Source organism: Temnothorax americanus, unplaced genomic scaffold (assembly GCF_048541705.1).
Source record: "Temnothorax americanus isolate GAGA-0224 unplaced genomic scaffold, ASM4854170v1 Scaffold33, whole genome shotgun sequence".
NCBI lineage: Eukaryota > Metazoa > Arthropoda > Insecta > Hymenoptera > Formicidae > Temnothorax > Temnothorax americanus.
This window is the reverse complement of record NW_027509475.1, coordinates 379,341-401,405: the sequence shown is the minus strand read 5'-3', so window position 1 is coordinate 401,405 and position 22,065 is coordinate 379,341. Positions and strand designations below refer to the sequence as shown.

Genomic DNA, 22,065 nt, shown 5'->3' with positions numbered 1-22,065 from the left:
TTTGTGCTCAAGTCAGAATTGACTCCACTGTCATAGTTGCGCCAACGTTGAGCCCGAGAGAGCGACAAAACCAAGGATACATCGCGCTTTAACGCGCAAAAAAGCTAGGTGAAAAAAAGAACGCGAAATAAACAGGATAAATAAATTGCATAAAAAACAATGATAAAATAAGCTCGGCGCTGCGCGCGCAATAAATAACGTTTTATTAGCATTGTTTACATATTCTTCGTGCCGAACGTGCTTTACATCGAAACTCAGTCGAGTGCACTGAGTAATCTGCCCGCTGCAATGACCGCACCAATACAACCCCGCCGTTATGTTTTTCTACCGTCGTAGTACATGCGTTCGTGTCCAGAAACGTACGTTGAACGCTTGCAAAAGAAGGGATGCAAAAAAAGCGACCCCGAGATAAAATGGGACGGACACACGGCGACACTTGTCGCGCGGTGGTTCTCGACGGTTTCTGTCTGGTTTCTTCGCAAGTAGAGCGACTGCATAATTTATCGTTCCGAGGGATTTTACGAGGACCGGGGAAACGTTTGGCTCTCGAATTTCACGTGCAAGCCACGTATTTATTTATCGAACTCCAGTAATTGCTACTCGGTGGTGGTTGCCTAACAGGTATTAACGAGTGACAAAATAATCCATATGCCGCTTACGTCGAATTAAAACGGTATGAATTGGAATACACGCTCTCGATTTACGTCCGTTATTTTCATACGTCAAATTTATATCTCACTACATATAGTTGACTTTAATTTCATTTTTTAAGAGGTCATTTATTCTTTTAAATATATTTATTTTTATTTCCTCATTTTCTCAATAAATAAACCTTTATTCGAGATGTTATTTAAATTACTGTAAAATTTCAATTAAAAATAAAAATATTTTTTTTTAATATGTAGAATTACTTATAAACGTCTATGACTGAAGACTTATATAATTTTACAAAAGGCGGATTTTAGTGTGTTCATAAGTATACTCAGTATTACTCAGTAATATTACGATTTGATCTGCGTAAAGACAAGTAGATAAGCCGATTTCTGGATACAAGAACGGTGTAAAATTCGGGCCGCAATCTAACAAGCGAGTATCGCAAGAATGGCACGGAACTGCCGAGACAGGGTCGACGTCACGTAGAGGGTAGGTGCCGCCGGCGCGACGAGGGAACGACGTCTACGAGGATTCCGGTACCCCGGATGAGAGAATCGTCCCGGTTACGAACGTTATCTCGAGCACGGATACGTGCCCGCCGGATTACGGAAGTTCCGCGGCGGCAGCCAACTCGGACCTAAAACTCGCGCTCGTAGACGGGCCCGATGCACAAGGTAGATTGGTAGATAGAGATTACCTTGTACCTGCGGAGCGCTGGCGAGCTCTCTTTCGTGCTTCCCCGCCTCGGGATTCCAAACGCGCGCAGTCCATCGTATACCTGTCTTAAACAACCCCTCGCAGATGCTTACTCCGGATCGTAATTCGAGGTACGCGGATCATCGCGCCTGGACTTCAAACCCTGATCCGCCGACGAATCTCCCAAAGATTCAATACGCGCGTGACGACGAGACGAGAGAGCGCATCCGTGGGATCGACAGTTATGGCAGACAGCTGATAACTCCTCGATAAGATTGCTGCTGGGCACGCTTAGGGCTAAGCACGAGAATAGCCGACGTTGTTGACGGGGCGACAGCCCGACATACCGAGCGGCGCTTTGCAAATGCAAACACCTTCATTGGTAAAATCCGCAGACTGTTACGATCGATCCGAGTTGAATGTCAAAGATTACGTATCTGAGATACAAGCTAGGGAAAATCATCAACGTTCGGAAAATTTTTAGAAATTATTGAAAAAAACCGAGACGTGGAAAATTGAAGTGTAGAAAGTTATACAATCTTCGCTAAAGCTAGTAGGAGCTCCGAGCACGTGATTTGTTATCGCTGCATGCAACGTTGGCACAATAAATCATTTCTCGTCTATCCGCGTTACATCGATTACCGAGTGCAATGTGATGTCACAAGAAGTACGGAATAAAGTTCTACCGTGTATAAAGCTTTGTTGTACAGGCGATGAAGGCGGGAAAGAAAGGCGAACGTGGTTCATATAAAGCGGAGCCTGCATATATGGGACAATGTAGCGTGGGGCGTGGAGAAGAGCGTGGTTCGAAGACCACGGAATCCGACCGCAGTTTATACGTTTGTTTGGCTAGTAAGCCTCACGGGTAACTGGATAATATAAGCTCGGTGACGGCACACAGAAACGGCACGGCACGGTTTGACTTTGCGGGCGGTACTCCCGCGCAAATGTGTGCCTAAGTGTGTGTATACAGGTAGTAGGGGGTTAGATGGGTGGCATGGAAAGGAAGAGAGTGAGTCAGAGGATACACCAATGTTTGAGTTCCATCTCGGGTGTCGCTTTGCCTCCGCCTTTCTGCCTCACTCTTTCTCCCGCGTTCTGTCTCTCTCGCTCTCTATCTCTTGTATTGTCTCCGACCTACCCTGCTCGTTCACCCAGATCCGACAGATCCGACCTTTGACCTTGCCGGGGAAAGTTTAGTCCTGCGACGAATCCGACGACGGTTTCTCGAAAAGATAAATCGTTTCGAGCAAGTGGCCGAAAGACCGCACGCTCGATATGTGGAACGAAATAGCTTCCCTTTTTTCACTCGGACTTTGCGGGGAAGTCGTGTATTGACATTTATTACTTCTAAGCTGCGACTTTTGGAATCTATTATAAACGAAATAAAAGAATTCTAAGCTCGAATTGATGTTAATTAATCTTATATCCTATTTAGTTGCTTTTCATCTACTGTAGCTGTTATTATCAATAAGTATGGGAGTACTATCGTGCGTGTACTATTTATGTAACTTTTTAAATAATTTTTGCTACCATTTTATCTGTAATTTTGCGAAGTCGGTATATAGCAGTGGAACTATAATTTCAATGTAATTAAATAACGATGTATTAATTCAAATGTAAATGTTGCGAGCTATCAGTCTCGAATTTAAACCGACTACCCGTTTGTGGCAACACCGGGTAACCGTAGTTTCAAGGAGAGTGTGTCTTGCTACGAGGATTATTCCGACGGAATCAGAAATGGGCTACTCTGCGGAGACGTGTCGAGTTGAGAGACGGGATACTGACCCCTCCCCCAACTGTGGCAGCACGGAATCACATTACCTCGTCAGTCCGCGATGCGTTAGCACGCCAGAATTGTACGCGCATTGTACATCAGACCCTGCCACGCCGCGCTGGCCGGACGACAATCCGTTTAGCCTAACTTTGCCGAATGCGCGAGCGTAAGCTCTTACGAAATTAATCAAGCGTTATCATGAAGTCCACTGACCCGGAAGGCAGCTTCGGCCCCCCGAACGAAAGCGCGTCTGTCGGAAGTTTCCGCACTTCCGTGTAAATACTCGACTTCGGTACTTAAAACTAATATCGTTTTGATCTCCCTAATATGTGTCCGTGTAAAGTGGGGTGACTGTTTGAGTTAGCTTTTACATCGCGCGCAAGAAGTAAAATAAGTATGCTTTCTTTCATATCGGTTTAATTAATGTCGGTCTTGACGCTGAGCCCCTATTAATATTTGCTTCCCTCGTAAATCTGCTTTAAATTCGCTCCGCGGAGAAAAGACGGGGAACGTTCATGCGGAAAAGTACAAAAAAAAGCGCGCTCGTATTTCCGCCCACCTCCCTACAATTCTTGGCTCCTTAATTGCTATTTTAGTCATATTATCTCGCTCTAATTCCACCGCTCATAATGAAAGAAAATTCGCAACGTATAATAATATAATACCTAGTAATGTATTTTTTACTGTTATTTGGTAGCTCTTAGAGAAATATATTTTGTGTGGAAAAAGCTTGTATTTATATTAATAAATTCTGGAAAAAAATTTTTAATTTTAAAAATTCCAATAATATGAACACTATGATGCATAATATTTAAAGTATCGCATTAATTCTCGAATATCCACTGTTATAATCAATAGGATTTCGACGCACTTTTATCTAATATGCATAAACGATGCGCACCAAAGAATCGACACGGTGGTCACACAGGAAGAGTATTTAATATTTCCTTTACGAGCGGATGCGATTCCATTAGCAAAGTTTCGCCCCGCGGCCAAGAGGGACCCGAATTGTTCGTTAACACCCACTATTTTATTCATTCGATTAGTTTGGCCGAAGGGCGAGGGCATGACAGGGAATTATGCGAGAGTGTGGGTGCGGGTTATGCGCGTGGCAGGCGTGACCATATAGAGAGATTGCCATTTTCAGCTTTACGCGGAAATTAATATCGTATCGACTCGATTTTCCACGAAGAGCACTTCAAGTTCTAGCGTTAATCATGGTGCAACCATGGCGTCGAGATTATCTTGGAAACTATTTATATTATTATTATGATTGACACTCTGCATTTTCTAGTCGACGCACTCAGTGCATTATTATGCCTCTATACTTTCCTTACTACAATTGATATATGCAGTTATTATATTAATATTTAAGCGTTTTGTTCTATAATTTTTTTGTCCCTTCTATCATTTATTATTTATTTATCTACACAAAGAATATAATACATTAAAGAATAAGTGAAATGATAAAATTTCGTAAAAATTTCGTGTTTATTTTCTAATTTTGGCGCGCAAACTATACGGCGAAGTCGCACGTGGTGATAGTGAGGTAGAGTCGAGTCGGAACATAAAATATTGCTAACCACCTCGCGACCGAATTTAATTCCCCAGACTGAATTCGAGCAGAACGTCAAACGGAGGGATTTCCACGGGGAAGTGGCGTATGGCAGGACGATCGGGAGGGGAGAGCAATGGAGAGGAGTATGGCAGAAAGTGGTTGGCACCGCCAACCTCGTCGAGATAAATCTTCCTGTCGATGGCTCACCGCGGCCTCGGATTAGAGTCTACATTTGCACCTATCCCACCCTACTCCCTTCGAGCCCGCGCGCCATGCCCTCGGTTCCAACTTTCCATCGGTCCCGACAGTAACTCCTGCTAGTCTCGGCCCTCCCCGCACAACCCCCGTTGCCTCGCACACCCCGTTCGGGAAAAGACCGTCTCATAAATTCGGCAGCACTCGTTATAAATTCAACCCCCGTCAAGGGGAGAGGGACCACCATAGGGTGCTGACTTTGGGAACAAGACGGCAGACGGCGCGTTGACGGCTACGCCGAGATTTGCGTGGACTTTGCGGAATGATAACACGTGCGATTCAAAGCAGAGGCAGAAGAAACCACTTCAAAATGGAAAAATTGGTCGGCGGTCCATTAACGATAACATATTTTAATTATACGTGAAAAAACAACCTGTTTTTATTTCTCGATTTTATTTGCACACGGTGATAATGATAATTACATCGCATCATGAAAGGTCGCAAGTTTAAACAAATATTCAAATTTAACAGTCTCTAATGGACACGTAATCGCCATTATGAGTACTGTTAATATTACGCAAAAAGCATACGTGTAAAAATTTGTTTACGTAGCGTACTCATGAAAAAAATGTTCGCGCCGTTAATTAGAGACAGGCTTTGATGAACAACGTGGATAAACAAAGAATTTATCCCGCGGGCCCGAAGCGACGCGGGGCATTTTTCACGGTTGCATGAGAGACGTTATAAAGAAAACAAATGAGTCGGTTTATCCTGGAAAGTAGAGTGTACTTCTTAGAGCGGAAATTCTGAAGACAGGCAGCTTGACCGATCTTCTCTTTACGTAACCGTTTTATTTGCAACCCGCAGACCGGGGGATGTCCTGATCGATGTATCGGGATGTACGTGGTGATAGATACAACACGTCATTTTCATTGATACCGAAACTCTGAGGGTCGGCCGCAGCAGGTGCGCGAGCGGCGACGTGAGAAGAAAACAGGATGTAGGAGGCCCCTAGGTCACAGAAAATCCCACGTGCATCGGCCCGAGGAAAATGTCCTTCCACTCTCTGTCTTCGGTTTCGCCCTCGCTAGGTCCCGTTGTTGCGCTCACCTCTCTTAAGGGCTCCCGCAGGAACCCGAGCGGACCGTTACGTAAAACACGTTTCATCGGGAAAATGAGGAAAATTAGTGCTATCTGGGATAACTTGTGGCGTACAAACTATAGAGCTAAAGCCTGAAATATATATATACGACGTGCCCTTAGACGAACTCTCAATACGAATTTTTTTTTTTAACAATTAATTATCAGCGGCGAAAACATTAACGCGTTTTAATCAGCAAGTAATCGGATTCCCTCCGCGCCTTCGCAATTTGCGGAAGGCATTTACTCAAGATGCATTATGTATTCGCACACCTTCGGGAAAGAGTTGTATTACCAGTTGCGGCGGCCGCGCGAAAGAGTGGAGGGGTGTTATTTTAATACCCGGGCAAGATAGAATGCGCGCGATGCGCCGTAATAAAATGCACGATGAAAACCGCGAAAGTTTCGAGGTAACGCGTACAAGGCGGACCAATTGAAATGCAGCGTATGCGGCAAGAAATATGATCCTTCCGAGAAATAATTCAGCGGGATGGCGAGACCCCGTCCGCAGTGTTACTACGGGCGAACCACGATGATCGAGAACTATGATTAAAGATATAAATTCTAACAAGGAGAAAATTAATAAAACGCGCTCGCGTGAAAAAGCGGCGACGTGCGTCACGCCATATCAAACTCTCACGACCTATTATTTGCGATAATGTAGACGTTCGATCATCATAAAAATGCTGTGCCGTTGGAATCGAGATAACGTGTCGATTCGTAATTCAATGCCGTGATTTTTATCCTTGTAGCAATTAATAATTACTTGTTTTCAGTATATATAAATAAAATGTGCTTTCTTTAGCGTCACATAATGGCTGGGAAAAATCTGGCTGGTTTATTCTGTTCCTTTAATAGATAATCTTTTGTACAATCCTAGAAGTATTTTTAATCATTCTTACGATTCTCTCTTTGGAAACGAATGTTGCGCTACAATTCTTCTCCGTATCCGGAGACTTTAATATCGTGTACGAAAGTTAATTGAAATTTTAAGGATCCACGGAGGATACTGGGTGACTTATCTAGCGGCCTTAACTGCCGTATCGTATACGTGTTGGTTTATAGCCCGACATGCAGCTATACAACTCGCGATACGCGGCCGGAACTGATGCTGTTCTACGATTTCGAGATGCATTACGTCGCGGCTACACAAAGCCCGTACTGAAGTTTAATTATTACCGCTATGTGCACGCATATATCCTATCTAACGTTCTTAACTTTATACGTGTGCATATGTGCCGTGACCATATACTGTCCATTAGACTTGCTCAGATAGCGTTTACGACGGAGATTCCGGGTGTATATGCGAATCCAGACGTATGCGAGATATTATTCGAGGATATGAGTTAATCATCATCTCACGCGAAAGCATATAAATAACAAAAAAAGCCACGATTAATATCTATCTCGCGATAACTTATATATTCGCGGCAAGAATCAATATTTCGCTCCTGAAGTAATATTTCGGAAATATATATTGCGAGCTCGGCATGAATACAAATGCCTATTCTGATCGACATGTAGCATGAAAAATATTCTGCTGTTTTTCCATTCCACGTATTTTGGTGTACTGAAGAAAACGTGCGGTAGGAACGAGGTCGACCTGCGCGTTGAGCGAGATTTTTATTTCCACGTTTCAAATGAATTTAAAATCGACCGTAAAGCGATGGACGTGTGGCTCGCGAAGTGTGTTAGCTGCCAGAGTTCTGTACACAATAAATGCAAAAATATTTTGATTACGAATATCGATACGCGAGAGAGATCGTGAATTCGTCAACTTTTGGAGACTTCGCTATTCAGACATAATTGATCTGTATAATTTACCTCAGAATTCGCATAAATCAGTAATTCGATGTGATTTACTTTATTCCCCTCGGAAATAATGATTCCTCGCTATCAATTCCGGCGATAAAAATCAATTAAATGGAAATATTTTAAATTCAATTCTGTGAAAAAGAATTTGAATATTAATGGGCAACGAAGTGCGTCATCTGTTTTATTTCAATATGTATATCTCAACACTCGCAGTGTGTTTCGGTGCGCGTTGGGTATCAAGTAGCGGCATACACTCGCGCATATAAAGTGAATGTCGAGTCGGGGTCGTTCGTTCGAAGATGCGCCTTTGCGGTCTCGGGGTAGAAATGCCAAGCCCCGCTGGCCCGATGGGAAATGTCAACGACACCAAAGGCAAAAGTCAGCGAAGATATCTTGCTGTCTCCGCCCGGAGACGTTGCCTTTCGTTTGTCAAATGCTGTAGATAGATGGCCTACAGTGGGATTTCGCGAATGTCCCCGCCGTGAGAAATATAGCGTGAGCCGAAAATTCATTATATCGCCTGCAAACTATAGTCCCCGAAATTTCCCGCCGCTTTTTTCTCGTGATAAGAAAATAACACGCCCCGAAAAATAAGATGTTCTCTCCTATCAGACTTATAACGCGCGCGTGAACATTCTGTATAACATAAAAACGAGTTTAGTATATACTGTAAATTTATTTTTGCAGACTGCTTCAGATAATCTATAATTTGTGTTAAAATTTATGGTATAATTTTATCAATTTATAATTTTATGAAAATATAATAATACGAAAAATTTGGAAGAATCAAAATATACACAAAATATATATTAATATGCACACATACACATAAAAATACAGGATATATAAAATTAAAATTTTATCTTAATTTTAACGTAAATTATAGATTATTTAAAATGGACTTTATTAATGTAGATGATATTTAAAAAGCTCGTGTTAATATTCATTGCACAAAAAGTCGAGTCAAATTCAAGAAGATTTGCCGCAAATCCTTTTACGAGGTAAGTCAAGCTGCAATGAGGGTTTTCTTGAGCCAGGTTAGGGTTGAAGTAGAAATATCGAGTTTGGAGAGAAGACCGTACACGGATAAGAGATGGGAAAGAAGATAAAAAGCGAAAAAGGGGAGAAGGAGATCGACTATAATCCGTGAGATCGAGCCGGTAACGCGATCAAAGCGGTTCCCTTCCGGTTTCTAAACCGATTTCCTCGGACTCGTAGAAACGTGCCGTTCTTGCGTCAATAACCTTTGCTCTGTTTTTCTCCAGCGCGTGTTTTCTTCACGAATTTTTTTTAAGTATTTGCAAATTTCGTTGCGCAAATGTAATTTTATTTCGCACGCGCGTATTTAATTAACAAACTAATAAATAAAATTATATATTTTTTTCTAATCAGAATCTATATGTGAATAGCCGAATAAAAACTGTTTTTCTTACTATTTTACATAATGCTTTTACAAACCTCGCTTTGGTATTTCGCGTTTAATAATAATTCTCAAATAAGCACGACGGTTGATATTATCAAGTAATGATTAGCGTAGATCAAAAAAGAGTAGATTAATAGCGTATGTATTATCTAGATGTGAATGTGCTGATATTAAACGAAAGCAAATAGATGAATAGATAGCTGTGGGAGCCAAGGAGTATTAATGCTTTCATTATCTTTCGATCTGTCAACGTTATCGACGTAAAGTCATTTTGAGCCATCCAGAACGAGAGCGTCCGCCCGCATGTCGGGGATAAACGAGACAAGAACGAGAACTAATGCTCTTACTACCTTGAATGCATGCTACCTAATGCGATAATCTCGCGAAATAATTAAGTGCGTCGAGATAACCCGGAGAATGTATACGTCGATGGAGCCCTGGAGCTAAAATTTTACGCTAAAAATAATTTTACCCGTAAATAGCGGGCTATATATGTACATACGGCATTGAATGGTGAAATATGTATACAGATAGCCATCAGTACCATTATCGACATTCACGAAAACAACGGAGAAAGTCATGTTTTATTAAAGAAAAATTCTATTGGGGTTATTTGATTTAAACCAGGAATACAACGATACATGTGTGTATTTTTATGTAGGTAACATTAAACATTCCTCCACTCTCCGTGGATGATCTAACTATTTCTGTGGCCATGAGATTAAACTTTCACCAGCAAATATTTTTCACCTGTGGCGGATGAATTAATCCATCAAATATTTACTTGAAATTGCGGCATTCTGCGCAAATAAACTATTAAAAATAACTTGTATGATGACAGGTATTTTGTATTTCGCGTTTTAACGTGACAGGATTTATAAATCAAATATTCAAAATGTTTTTTTATTGTGTCGAAATCACAGAAGTATTTTCTTGTAATTTGAAAATTGACAAGGCCTCACTTGAGTTTTACTTTAAAATTGTATACCTTTTTGACACAGTGAACGGAAGTGAATCGAAACTGAGAGAGATATAGATATGTAAAAATAAATCCCTGTCGTTTAAAATTGCTCGTGGCACTAAAATCTTTATCGGACTTTTGTTTATATCCACTCTATCTCGACCAGAAAAATAGGAGTAGCGGCTTAGGGTCGTTGAGACTGTTGAACCGGAGCGGTACGAAAATACCGGGAGTCTCTCGAAGTGATTCTGGTAAGCAGCCAAAGTGAGGGTGTAATGGAGCCAGAAAGTGAGAGAGAAAGAAGAGAAAACGACGGGAGAAGAAGCGGGGCGTCCGGAAACTCTTCTACTGGGATGGCTTCGAAACATTTTGCTGATAACTAGGCTAATGTGGGATTACTTGGGACAGCAATAGCATCCGTAGACACAATTGAAAGTTCTTTTGATTTAACTTCACATGGAAAAAAAATCGCGATGAGAGACGTTTCAGATATTAAACTCTCGAAAGAGATAATTCGTATTAATCATCGATAATTCACACTTTTCAATTAACTATTATTCAATAATTTTAATTTTTCCTATTTTACCGGAATAAAATACTTCCGATCCATGTAACGCGAATAAAATGCGATCATGCAAAGAAAAAAAATGAAATATTTACTTTTTGAACAACTTTGTATTATTCTATACGGACAAAAAGTAAATCCTTCTGATCTTCTATTTCTAAATAATTGATAAATACTGGTCGAGTGTTATATAGGATTTGCGAGCTACGTAAGAAATATCACGACAGCGAGCCGCGATATTATTTCGCGAGCATAGATTTGCAGCGTGGCGAGGTGCGTACAACGCCCGCAAGATGTTACGCGGTATTAATGCCGTGTCGTGTCTCGTCAACGTCGTGTAACTGGGGGGTGAAACGCCAATGACGATGATTGATGTTAACGACACACACACAGCTAACTGTATTCAGCGAGAAACGCGGTAACGGGCGTTAATAATCGGCGCACCTGCATGCTCTTTTAATTTACTTCGTCGGCCGTTCGAAGGATAAATCGATGATTCCCGAATGATTATAGCTCATAAATGCCTATCTGCGCATTAAGCGCAACGTTCCTGCTTTCGCCCTTTCACGCGTCAAATTTATTAACGCGCGCTGACCGCGTCGTGTCCCCGGCTCTGCGTAGTATGGGTGGCGCGAAGGCAGGCCGGCAAACGAAATAAAGTATTTATTTTCGTTGCAAATTACCACCGCTAATGGCCGCCGCGAGCGCAAATTACCGACATTACGTACTCCGCGGAATCTCTCACGCGTGCTTCATTACGATGCGCGGCCGCGCACCATGTCGGCTTTAATTAGCCGTAGGTAACCCGTAATCCGTTACTTCAATTACTTTTCTCGCAGTCCGGCCCGATATCCCGAATTTTCGAAGCGGTATTTGTGGAAACGCTCGCGAGTTGCGAACTCGCGAATTTGCGAGATTCGCGTGACTGCAAGAAAAAAAGGCGAGATTTTTCTCAAACAATTTTCTATTATTCCCTTGAAGGGAATTCCCCGGAAATGTGATTTGTCCTTCGACTTGGCACGAATTTGTGAAAACGTGTTTTGGAAATAACGACGGATCAAGGGAGGAGGCGGCCGTTATGATTTCCGAGTTATTCTTTGTGTAGGGGTATGAGAGGGCCTTCGATGTTTGATCATTTGATTGAATTGCGCGGCCAATAACTGACCTCCCTCAAGAGGTTTCGCGCGACCCTCGGGAAATATCCGGATCTTTAATGTCCTGATTCGAGAACGTTGCGCTCTCTTTTTCCGTCCGATCTCGGGTGCGATCTCTCTGTCTTTTCGTGTCGAGTTGGTGCTTGAAATTTCCAACCGTCCTCCGTCCATTGGTGCTGATGGAACGTGCTCAACGTTTATGGAAATTTTTAAAATCGTCCATTTCTATTATTCAATATTATATAATTAAATATGAAATGATGCCCTGCACAAGAGAAAAAAAATAAATAACTGCCTATCAAGTCGCAAAAACACGTCGAGAAGAAAGGAGCGCTCGTATAATGTAGCACATAATGACGACGCTTGAAACGCGAGATACGCCTCACTTTTGTTTGACACGAGGCGAGAAATGACTCATTGTGTCGCGCTACGTTCGCCGATTCAATTTTATTCCAATAAGTCGCGTGGCGCGGTAAAATCGAAAAGAGTCGGCAGAAAGGTTAATGGGAAGGGCTTGCAATTTCCGCGATGTACGCCCTACAGTCACGTCGTCATATATTCAAAGGCGTTTGCGATATAACGCAACCATACACCTCCGACATTTTTCATGGAAATTGCCGAGCAATAGCGGAAGAAAAGAATGGGAAAAGCAATACGCCGAAGAATAGGAGAAGAGGGAGAAAAAGAAGGCGTGCAAACGTAAAAAGGCGGTGTGTTCGAGTGCTGCGAGTCTATTAGTGACCATCCGGGTTGAACTGTGTTTAGTTTGCGGGCTTGGCGCGGCCATCTGGGAGGATTATCAACGATGTAGAAGTCAAACCGTCCTCTTAGAACCGTCCAATTAAACCCCCCACTTGCTAAAAGACCGCAAGGGTGCGGTGATCGACTAACTACCCGATAAACCCGCGGCTTCTCGACACTGATACGCTGCGAGAAAATAATTAACCGTGTTCGTTTCGGCATGTATCCCTCGATCTGCGTGCCCCTTGTGTTCTCGCAAACGGCTACGTGAATCTTAATCCTATCTAGAGGGATAATCCGCCGATCCGCGTAGAGAGATGTCTTGATTTGATGTGGCAGAAGCAGGTCCTCTGTCATGTCAGGCTGTTCCGTCGTGTCCGTATGCGCTATTGTGCGTGTAACCGCGTACATTAGCTCTATGGTGTTTGGGAATTCAAACACATGGATTGTTTCGCAAAGAATTTAACGCATGAAATTTTGAAAAGAAGTTCCAGAAAATAGATCAGATGCCTCCTAGAACTATAAGCAATTTGTAATAAATTGTTTTTTATTGACGATATGTTTACATATGGAAATATGAACATGAGTTTAATTATCAAACATAAATAAAAGAAAAATATTAATGAATGTAATTGCCAAAAGTTATAAAAAGTTTCAAAGCTATAATTAAAAGAATTACTAATTACTACATACATTATAATTTTCTCGTTTCTCGTAATTGCAAAAAATTTCGATTCTGCCTTTCATACGCGTATGTCTAAAATCGTCTTGTCAGTCATCGTCGCAAAGTCAAATCTGCTTGCATTCACTCTTGGTTCGAAGAAGCTTGCAGAGAGATCAACATTTCGAGTCGAGTATAGGCTATCGAACTTGGATTCATCGACAAATACATCTATCTACTTTGCCTTTTCAAAGAAGGATTTAGCTTTCATTCAAACAACCGCATTCGACATCCACATATTTGACATATTTTTATTGATGAGAATGTAAAAGAATAAACGATTTTTCGTTTCATTTATACTTTATTTCTTCTATTTTTATTTAGTTAAAGGCTTTTTAATAATTAATTAGATCAGAAAAAATTGTATTTTCTCTGACTAATACTATTATCAGCGGAAATTGGAATAAATAAGTGAGAATCATTTTTAATTCCAACCACTTTTAATATATTATAAAAGTTTTCTTTTTTAGAAGAAGATTGAGTATAAAAGTTTATATTGAGCAACCTTAACATTTGATATTAATTTTTCCATCGCATTTAATATATATATATATATATATATATATATATATATCTCATGTTACTTTTAGCGCTTCATTAAGACAAATTAGAATTTTTTTAAAGTCGCAATTATACGTGCCCGAGTTCTATTTATTAAAACAACGTGCTTGGCCTTTCACATATTATTGCTTGTTGCGTCCCGCAACCGTGCGAGCGGCGCAAGAGCTGTCATCGGCGCCCTAGAAACAACTTGGGTAACACGGGAAGCGGGATATTAGTGAACAATGGTGGCCATAATGCTTCCTGCCGGTTATAACGCCGAGTTATACCTGCCTGCAACTTGAGTCAAGCGCAAACCTAGGATTGGATGGCAGACAATTTAAGCTCGGCTTACGATTTAAACAACGGTTGCTGTACAAGCGGGCCTCCATCCACCGCCGCCCCCCGGCGGGGCTCCCGCCCCCGTTTAAACACTCCTACAACCACCCAAATGTGGTATGGATTAATTCATTCAACGTCCCTATCTGCATCCGGGAAGGGGCTTTTAGGCGCTTAAAGCGGGAAATAAATCTATCCCGCGCGGCGAGTCTCACCGAGATCGCAGCAGCAAAGAATCTAAATTGCGGTTGCCGTTGTAATCCATCGTTGTCACCCGCGCGAAATAAATGATATCCGTAATTGTACGTACCGTACATTTTATTAAGCTAGCCATTGTTCGTCGTCAAAAGTAAACTGTCTAGTGGTGCGTATTTCCGCGTCGTATATTTCGCGCTGTATGTGGCTGCGTCCGGCTTTCACACTTCATGTCACCCAGAAACACGTCCTTCGAATTGAAGAAATAAGAGTCAGTGTCTGATAATTATATCTCGCGCTAAAGCATCAATTCTTAACACTCGATTTAGATCTCGTTGATAATTTCAAAATTGTGTGAAAAGCGATTCGTGATGAAACACACACGTGCGAGCAGCGCGAATTCTCGAAAAATTCTTACGCTACCCCGCGCATTATCGTAGCGCAGTAGTAATTCCTTAACTTATAATGCATTTTCTGCTCCGGACTGCGAAATAATGGTCGCTGCGCTAACTTAGCGTTACGTCAAAAGTTCCGGCGAACGTTTAACATACGTCCAACGCGCTATTTATGGCCCATGAAATATTTCCGCGTTATAATTGTGCCTCGAAGCCTGAATTCATAATGCTCATTTTCTGGCGCTGTATCCCCCACCTTCTTTGCGCCCCCGCGGACACTTAAAAAGAAAGATATGCAAGGGGCGTTAAATAAATTTACACTTTCGGTGCTCCCTCACTCGTTGTGTAAAAGAGCACATGACCTGATTAGTCTCCTTCTTTTCTTTAAGTCGGATTTACGATATCGCGAAATTCATTTGTAACTTTTACGGCGGTTCTAATGAGAGAATTTCATGTCAAGATAAACCCAACGTTAAATCGTTTCCTTGTATTTTTTTTACTCAAAAAAGTAACTTTTCTCTCGCAAAAAATTAGAAAGCCTAGCGATCAAGAGATTAACGATCGAGAGATTGCATAAATCATAACCGTCATTAATTTATTATTGAGAACTAATTAATAGATAACATATCCACTGCTAATCGTGGCGAAAAGTACAAAATCAATGCGAAACGAGTGTATCTCTTGATAGGAAAAAATTACTAGAATGCTATAGGCATCGAGAAGAGATCAGCTTGGTCGAGAATCGCACGACCGCGTCGGGAAATTGGAACAGCCAGCGACCGCGTGCCGCTCTTCTCGCGCTGGTTTATCTCCAGTGCTTTTAGATTCGAGCTACCGAGCTCTTTATACCCGCGAGAGGCATAATTATCCACAAGAGGATGGAAGGTCGGCATTGAATATTTTAGCTCTCACTCCTTGCAGCATCGCCGATCTTCTCCTCTTCCTCCTCTCCTCTTCTCCCTACTGTTCTTTCAGCTTCGTACTAACACTTCTCATTCCGTAACGAAAATAATAAAAACGGATAAGCAGAAAAGCGGAAGGTGGTTCGCGGACTTGAAAAGCGAGAATGGGGAGGATCCTCCTTCTCTCCAAAGTCTTACGACTCTAGGATTAGGTAGGAAAGTTACGTCAGGCATTTTGCGGCCAGCTTTGCATAAGTTCCCGTTCTATCTCATTCCCTTTCGTTCGCGTTGTTTCGTATTCCATCTCTATGTCTCCGTGATTCTCTCGTTGCGGACGCATATCCGATAAAAATGCAGAATCGTATATTAACTTCTATATCGTAATCAAGTTACTTCGCTTCTGAGCTATTATTATTTCACTACAAGACTGATTTAACGACTTAATGATGTCGTAAGCTTGTTTAAAGATTGATCTATACAAATTATAATTAAATTATTCTTCTAAACGGTTGATGTTGCACGTAACAAATAATCTTGTCGCCAGTTTGGAAACTTTAAAACTATGAAATATATTTATACTTAAAGAGTATATATCTTTGGGGGGATATATATTAATATTTAAAATATAAAAGTTCTGTCATCGAATTATTAAAGTTATAGCAAACCTATCTTTTTTCATTAATGCGAGGAGATATTAAAATATAAATTTGTGAAAGAGAGAATCTTAAAGTGATAAGAATTTATCATTTTGACAGTCAACGAACCTAGTTTCTTTATAATTAATACGAGGGACGATCGCGATATGATGTACGTGAGCGATTCAAGGTGTAATGTTGATTTCGTCATGTTGTAAAAGTCAGCAGATTTATTTTACGAAGAAGGGGACGGCCGACGAAAATGAATTGCATTGATATGCAAATGTCCTCCAAATGCATAATCAATTTAATATATCCCGAATGCATTTTTTCCGCTGTAATATTGTTATATACGAATATGACTATTAATCGTATCTTTTTTTTCTCGATAATTTAATTTGTAATATAAAAGAGCTTGGGGATTCCCGTAAAAAAATTTCCGTTAGTCGCGCGGCCGATAGTGGCGAATTGACGAAATTATCAGTTCGAGGGAAGACTTCGCGAAATGATCTTCGGCGAGTCTATATCTTTACAGGCCGTGCACATCTGATATAAAGTATCTCACGTTGTTGGAACGGAGGAAAAAACCGGAAGATCTGTCTTTCGTGACGCGTTTCGCCTTTCGCCTCCCCTGAACACAATTTCGCGCAGCCGGTGTTCAAGAATGAGGTATAAACCGTTGATAAATGATCACGGCAGAAAGAACAGCCTCGTAATTGTAGTCTTATTAATGGCTCGCAACTGCACGGTGCCGGTGTAACGACCTGTAGCTATAACACGCATCTCGTTTGTATCTCGTAACCGTAATCTGCCAATTTACGGCGTGAAATCGCTTGTAGCGCACGAAAACGTTCATAAAGGTATTCATAGGGAGAGAGAGTGAAAAACAAAGTATCCAGAATAAATTCTCAATTGCTTAATCGGAAAAACAGATTGCTTTCAATTAATTCGAGAGGGTTATACATTCACTTGTCATAATTTCTTATAATTGCGGGGGATCCTAATCAATTTTTCTTCCAAAAGTCAGATCAGCGTAAATTAATTACTTATATTTAATTTAATTATTAATCCTTTTTAGACAAAAATCAAAAGTGTTATTAAGAACACAAATTTTTCGATGTACATCTCGATGTTAAACCTAGATTATTTTTTTATTTTTCAGGATGTCCAGGGGCCAAGGAAGGTGGTCCGACGAGCCCTGCACTTCTAGTAGTGCAAGTCGGCGCGGTGGAGCACGGCAAACAGCGGGATCATCTTCGAGAACGGCATCTTCTATCTTGGAGGAGCGCGCTTCCGGTACCACGCCATGTAAAAGTGGCTTCAGATTAGGGGTCTACGGCTGGAGGAAAAAATGTCTCTATTCTCTCGTGTTAACCCTTATGGTCATCGTCATTCTCAACCTCGCCCTCACCGTCTGGCTTCTTAAAGTCATGGGATTTAGTTCCGTAAGTTAATTATTATATTCCATAAATTAGTGAGATCATATTATCGTACGAATCGTTAATCATTATTATGAGATCATACGTTCACTACCATTGTTCATAATTTGTTTAATAAAAAAAAATTTGAGAAGGCATCAGAAATGTGATAGCTAAATTTCGCCTATCCGAAAATTTCATACGTCTTGTAAGTCTCTTGATAAATATGTGGAGAATATGAGAAAAAATATACGTCGCGCACTATGAAAACGCCGAAACGCACTCCGGTCCAGAATGATTCCTTCCGATTAGAGTCTCCGCCAAGTTTGATCTGCATAAGGACGTGTGTAACTTTCGACAGTCATTAAAGTCGTCTTCCTTCTTGCGGCTTGGAATTAGTTTCGCACGAGTTCCTGAGCCCGAATAACAGGCCTCGACGAAGGTGTCGGATCGTACGAAGCGCGGTGTGCGATCGGGGTACATCACTTTGAGAACGGCGACGAGGAGAATGCGACTAATGCGAGGCGCGAATGTGGTTAATATAATGTGGTTAATTCGCCGTAATTGCCGGAACTGTTACATCGGCGCCGTTGCTATATTCGTCGTGGAAAATTGTCGTTTGCACTTCATACTTCTTCTTCCTCCGGACTTAATTCGGACGCGTTACAATTACCCGTCCCCGGAATCGACCAGAGTTCATTAGTAAGTAAGTCGGGGCGGCGTTCGAGCGTTCTCCTTGCGCTCTTCGCAATCCCGGAGAAACGCGGCCCGCCGTACCAACTTCTTGATTGCGATAATGGCTGTAATGTAAAGGTCGTTTCGATGTAAATGTCTGTGTCGTGCGCGTCCTGGCTCTCGAAAGGATACGATTTTCCTAAGTTAGTGGGACACGTTTGGCGATTTCAGATCGAACAAAAAGTCATACGTATATATCGTGTGTAACGTGTTAATTTTGATATTGTGAATTTTAGCTGACAATGAGATTCTTTTGTTAATTATGTATTTAACATTAAACATCTCGGCAACAAATAAATTAATTGTTCTATTTCATCAGTATAATTTATTTAAAATTGAAAACTGGAAGAATGCATCTCATTGTATAAATCTATACAATTGATTGTATTATACAAGATGATTGTGAGGTGCATTGTTCACTTAAAATTTGAAAAATCTTGTAACACATCCAATTCGAGTTACGCGCAGAGACCACAGATTCGCATAAATCCTTTCAATCCACTTTATCGCCCAATACTGGCGTTTTCGCTCCTGCGAATCGTCATTCCTACGTATTCGAGCGGATGCAACAATATGGCATTGGGATTCGTGGACGCTTAGCTGGCGCCTAGTCCGCTCGATTAAGGCAAAAACGATTGCGAGACTCTCCAACCCTCGTATCCGTCTCGCGCCCCCGCCCAACTGCATCTACCTATTCGCCATTATCGAATTTATTCGAAATCGAAAGGAGCTCCCGCGATCTGGCGCAATGATCCCTCGATGGGGGCTAAACTCGGTGGAAATTGAGTATCAATCCGTAAGTAAGGAGCCCGAGAGCAGCAGGGATACCCCGTGGGAAATGTAAGTCTCTGCCACTTCTTTCCCATCCCTCGTCACCCTTCCAATTCTCTCCTTTCCTCTCCTCTCTCCCTCTCTCTCTCTCTCTCTCTCTCTCTCTCTCTCTCTCTCTTTCTCTTTCTCTCTCTTTATCTCTCTTTCTGTTTTTCTTTCCTTCTCTTTCTGCTATCTTTTCCGTTTTATTTCGCTTCCATTCCTTGTACGATCGACAACCCCTTACCGCTCTCCCATCCCCATTCCACGTCCCATCTTCTCACAGTGATTCTCTCATTTGATCTCCCATCCGGTTTTTCTCCGGCTCTTCTTTTCTCTGTTTCTCTCTTTTTCTCCAGGCATCCTTCAGTCCCGTTAATACCGCTCGATTTGCCGATTCGCGCCGAAAACTTCTCGGGCTAGTATATGTCGCTCTCTCCCTCTTTCTCCCTTCTTCATCTGTCGTAAGTCGTAATTAGTAGCGGTAATTAAACTCTCGTTTATCGGCCGATACTCACACCGATAACTCATGTCCGATTAATTGTGCGACTCGGTAAATCAGCGAGACAATCAATTAGGAGTTCGGGCGCGTTAATTATTGCGCGCGGCCGCTGCGATCGACGATTTATGAGGATTTCGATTCACGGCGAGAAGTTCGGGAATCGATGCGAATAACTGACACATCTCCAAAAAGTCGGATGTAAAATTCGTCGATAAGTCCGCGAATCGAGTAGCTGTGGTACATAAATATACGATTTATGCGCGACAATTTCATCTACTCCGTGCACTCCGTGACAGCGTAAAGACATAATCTTGTAGCGCAATGTATATGAAATTTTATGTGTGAAAGATAGATGGACCAGATAAATCGAACTGCATAAAACGTAATGCCTATATCGCCGTGTGTACTATTTTCGCGCAGTTTAGGCTAAACCTATTTTGGAGAGAATCTTCTACAATTCGTAGAAGACGTGGCACCAATTTTAATAGTACAACATTTTGAATATTAACTGATATACATGATTATACAAATTTTATCCGAAGTATTTTTGATGGTTTTAAAATGTGCCATCTTTTAGAACATGAAATGAAACGAATAAAGTGTATACACTTGTTAAATTTCGCGCTTTTCATACCGCGTGTAAAGAAAATGGGAGGACTGAAAGAGAATATCCGAAACTAAGATACTCTTGTATTTTTTAACACAATAGTCGCGACGTGAATACAACGCTGGTGGAAATGACACGTTCAACAGAACAACCGGAGATGACATAAATTACACGACGATATTTTACAGCGTCATACAAAGTGCCTTGGAACTATTTAAACTGGAACTTCTTTCACAGATGCTATACGGGGACAAATTTCAAAGAGTAATATTTTAATAACGCTGCGTTAATAATTAAATTGCTAATCAAAATTGAAAATTAAAATGTGTCTCGGCGAATTAAGTATTATAGATTTGTAAATTTTATTTCTCCATCTGGTTTTTCTCGTGGAATTTCATGTGTATTATGCGCACATCGCGAAAAAGGTAAATGCAGTTTTCGGCAATACGTATCCATTATGACGTGTAAAAACCGACTTCACGGTGGCTACGAGCGCCGCTGAAACACCACGAGTCACAGAGTGTTACGTAGAATTGGGAGCCTGGAACTCCTCGAAACTCGGTTGATACCCATCTAGAAGTTTTCCGCTCCTACGCGAGGTGTTCCTAGGCGAGTGAAAGCCGCGATGCACTCCCGGACCGGGAAATATTTCATGCTCACCGTACTTCTCCCCCCCCCCCATCTTTATCCATCCATCCACCCCGACCATTCATATTTGATGAGAGTCTCCGGTCTGCCTTCCACTACCACTTTTCACTCTCGAGTTATCCCGTCTCGGCCAACCCCGAGATCGACGTTCTCCTTCTGCTCGTCTTCCGCCGCCGCCGCCGCCGCCGCCGCAAACGATATCGCGAAGAAATTAAATCATTTTTCTCAATTAAGAAAACCGTCTCGCTCGTTGCGCGCCCCCTCGTAACTGTGAAACTTTCGCCCCGGCGGAATTAATTATAAGAGCTCCTCGATCGGTGCGCTTTATTAATGAAGTTTGGTTCCGCCGCGATCGATGTTACCGGTTAATAGTTACATGTATGGCTAACGATTTCCCCAACATATTCATTCGTGAGATCGTATACGAAACGATCTCGGAGGCGCGCTTTCCCTAAAATAGTCTTCCCTCGACGAAGTTAGAATCAATTTTCTTTTCTAGTGGAAAATTAAACGTCTGATATCTTTTCGCAACTTTAAGTATCTCGACGGCTAAGCTTCTTATAATTTGAGAAACTTCCTTCATTTATCATTTACGTTTTACACCATCCGAGGTTTTACTTCATCAATTTTTAATATTCCTTCGCGTTTGCGTTACGTATCGCCGCGTTTTTATTTGCAATCTTCGGCTACTGTACCATTTGGGTACACTCTTATCGATTATGTTTGCATTTTTATGACGGGTACGAAAAGATTTTCCCTACGAGGCACTTTGTCGTTTGGAAGTATCAATATTTCGGGTTCCTTTCGGGATTCCTATATCAAGTGGAGAGGTCTTAGGAGAGATCTTCGATTACGGACAATATATAATACACCCTGAAACGTTATGTCGGACGGAGCGATATACAGACACTATATTGGCACTAACGGCTTACATACATG

The 22,065-nt window shown here is 41.6% G+C and overlaps 1 protein-coding gene and 1 long non-coding RNA gene across 11 annotated transcripts in view; one reads left to right on the top strand and one right to left on the bottom strand.

Annotated features, from left to right (window-relative positions):
* Window positions 1-22,065, top strand: part of Scgdelta (sarcoglycan delta) — a 305,491-nt gene that overhangs the window by 264,667 nt on the left and 18,759 nt on the right. For all 5 annotated transcript variants that reach the window (XM_077413414.1, XM_077413412.1, XM_077413413.1 and 2 more), the window contains one exon: window positions 17,569-17,851. In XM_077413414.1, coding sequence (XP_077269540.1) covers window positions 17,569-17,851 — 283 coding nt within the window. The remainder of the gene's footprint in view (window positions 1-17,568; window positions 17,852-22,065) is intronic.
* LOC143901273 (uncharacterized) overlaps window positions 1-22,065 on the bottom strand; it is a 210,700-nt gene that overhangs the window by 174,515 nt on the left and 14,120 nt on the right. The gene's annotated exons all lie outside the window — the stretch shown is intronic.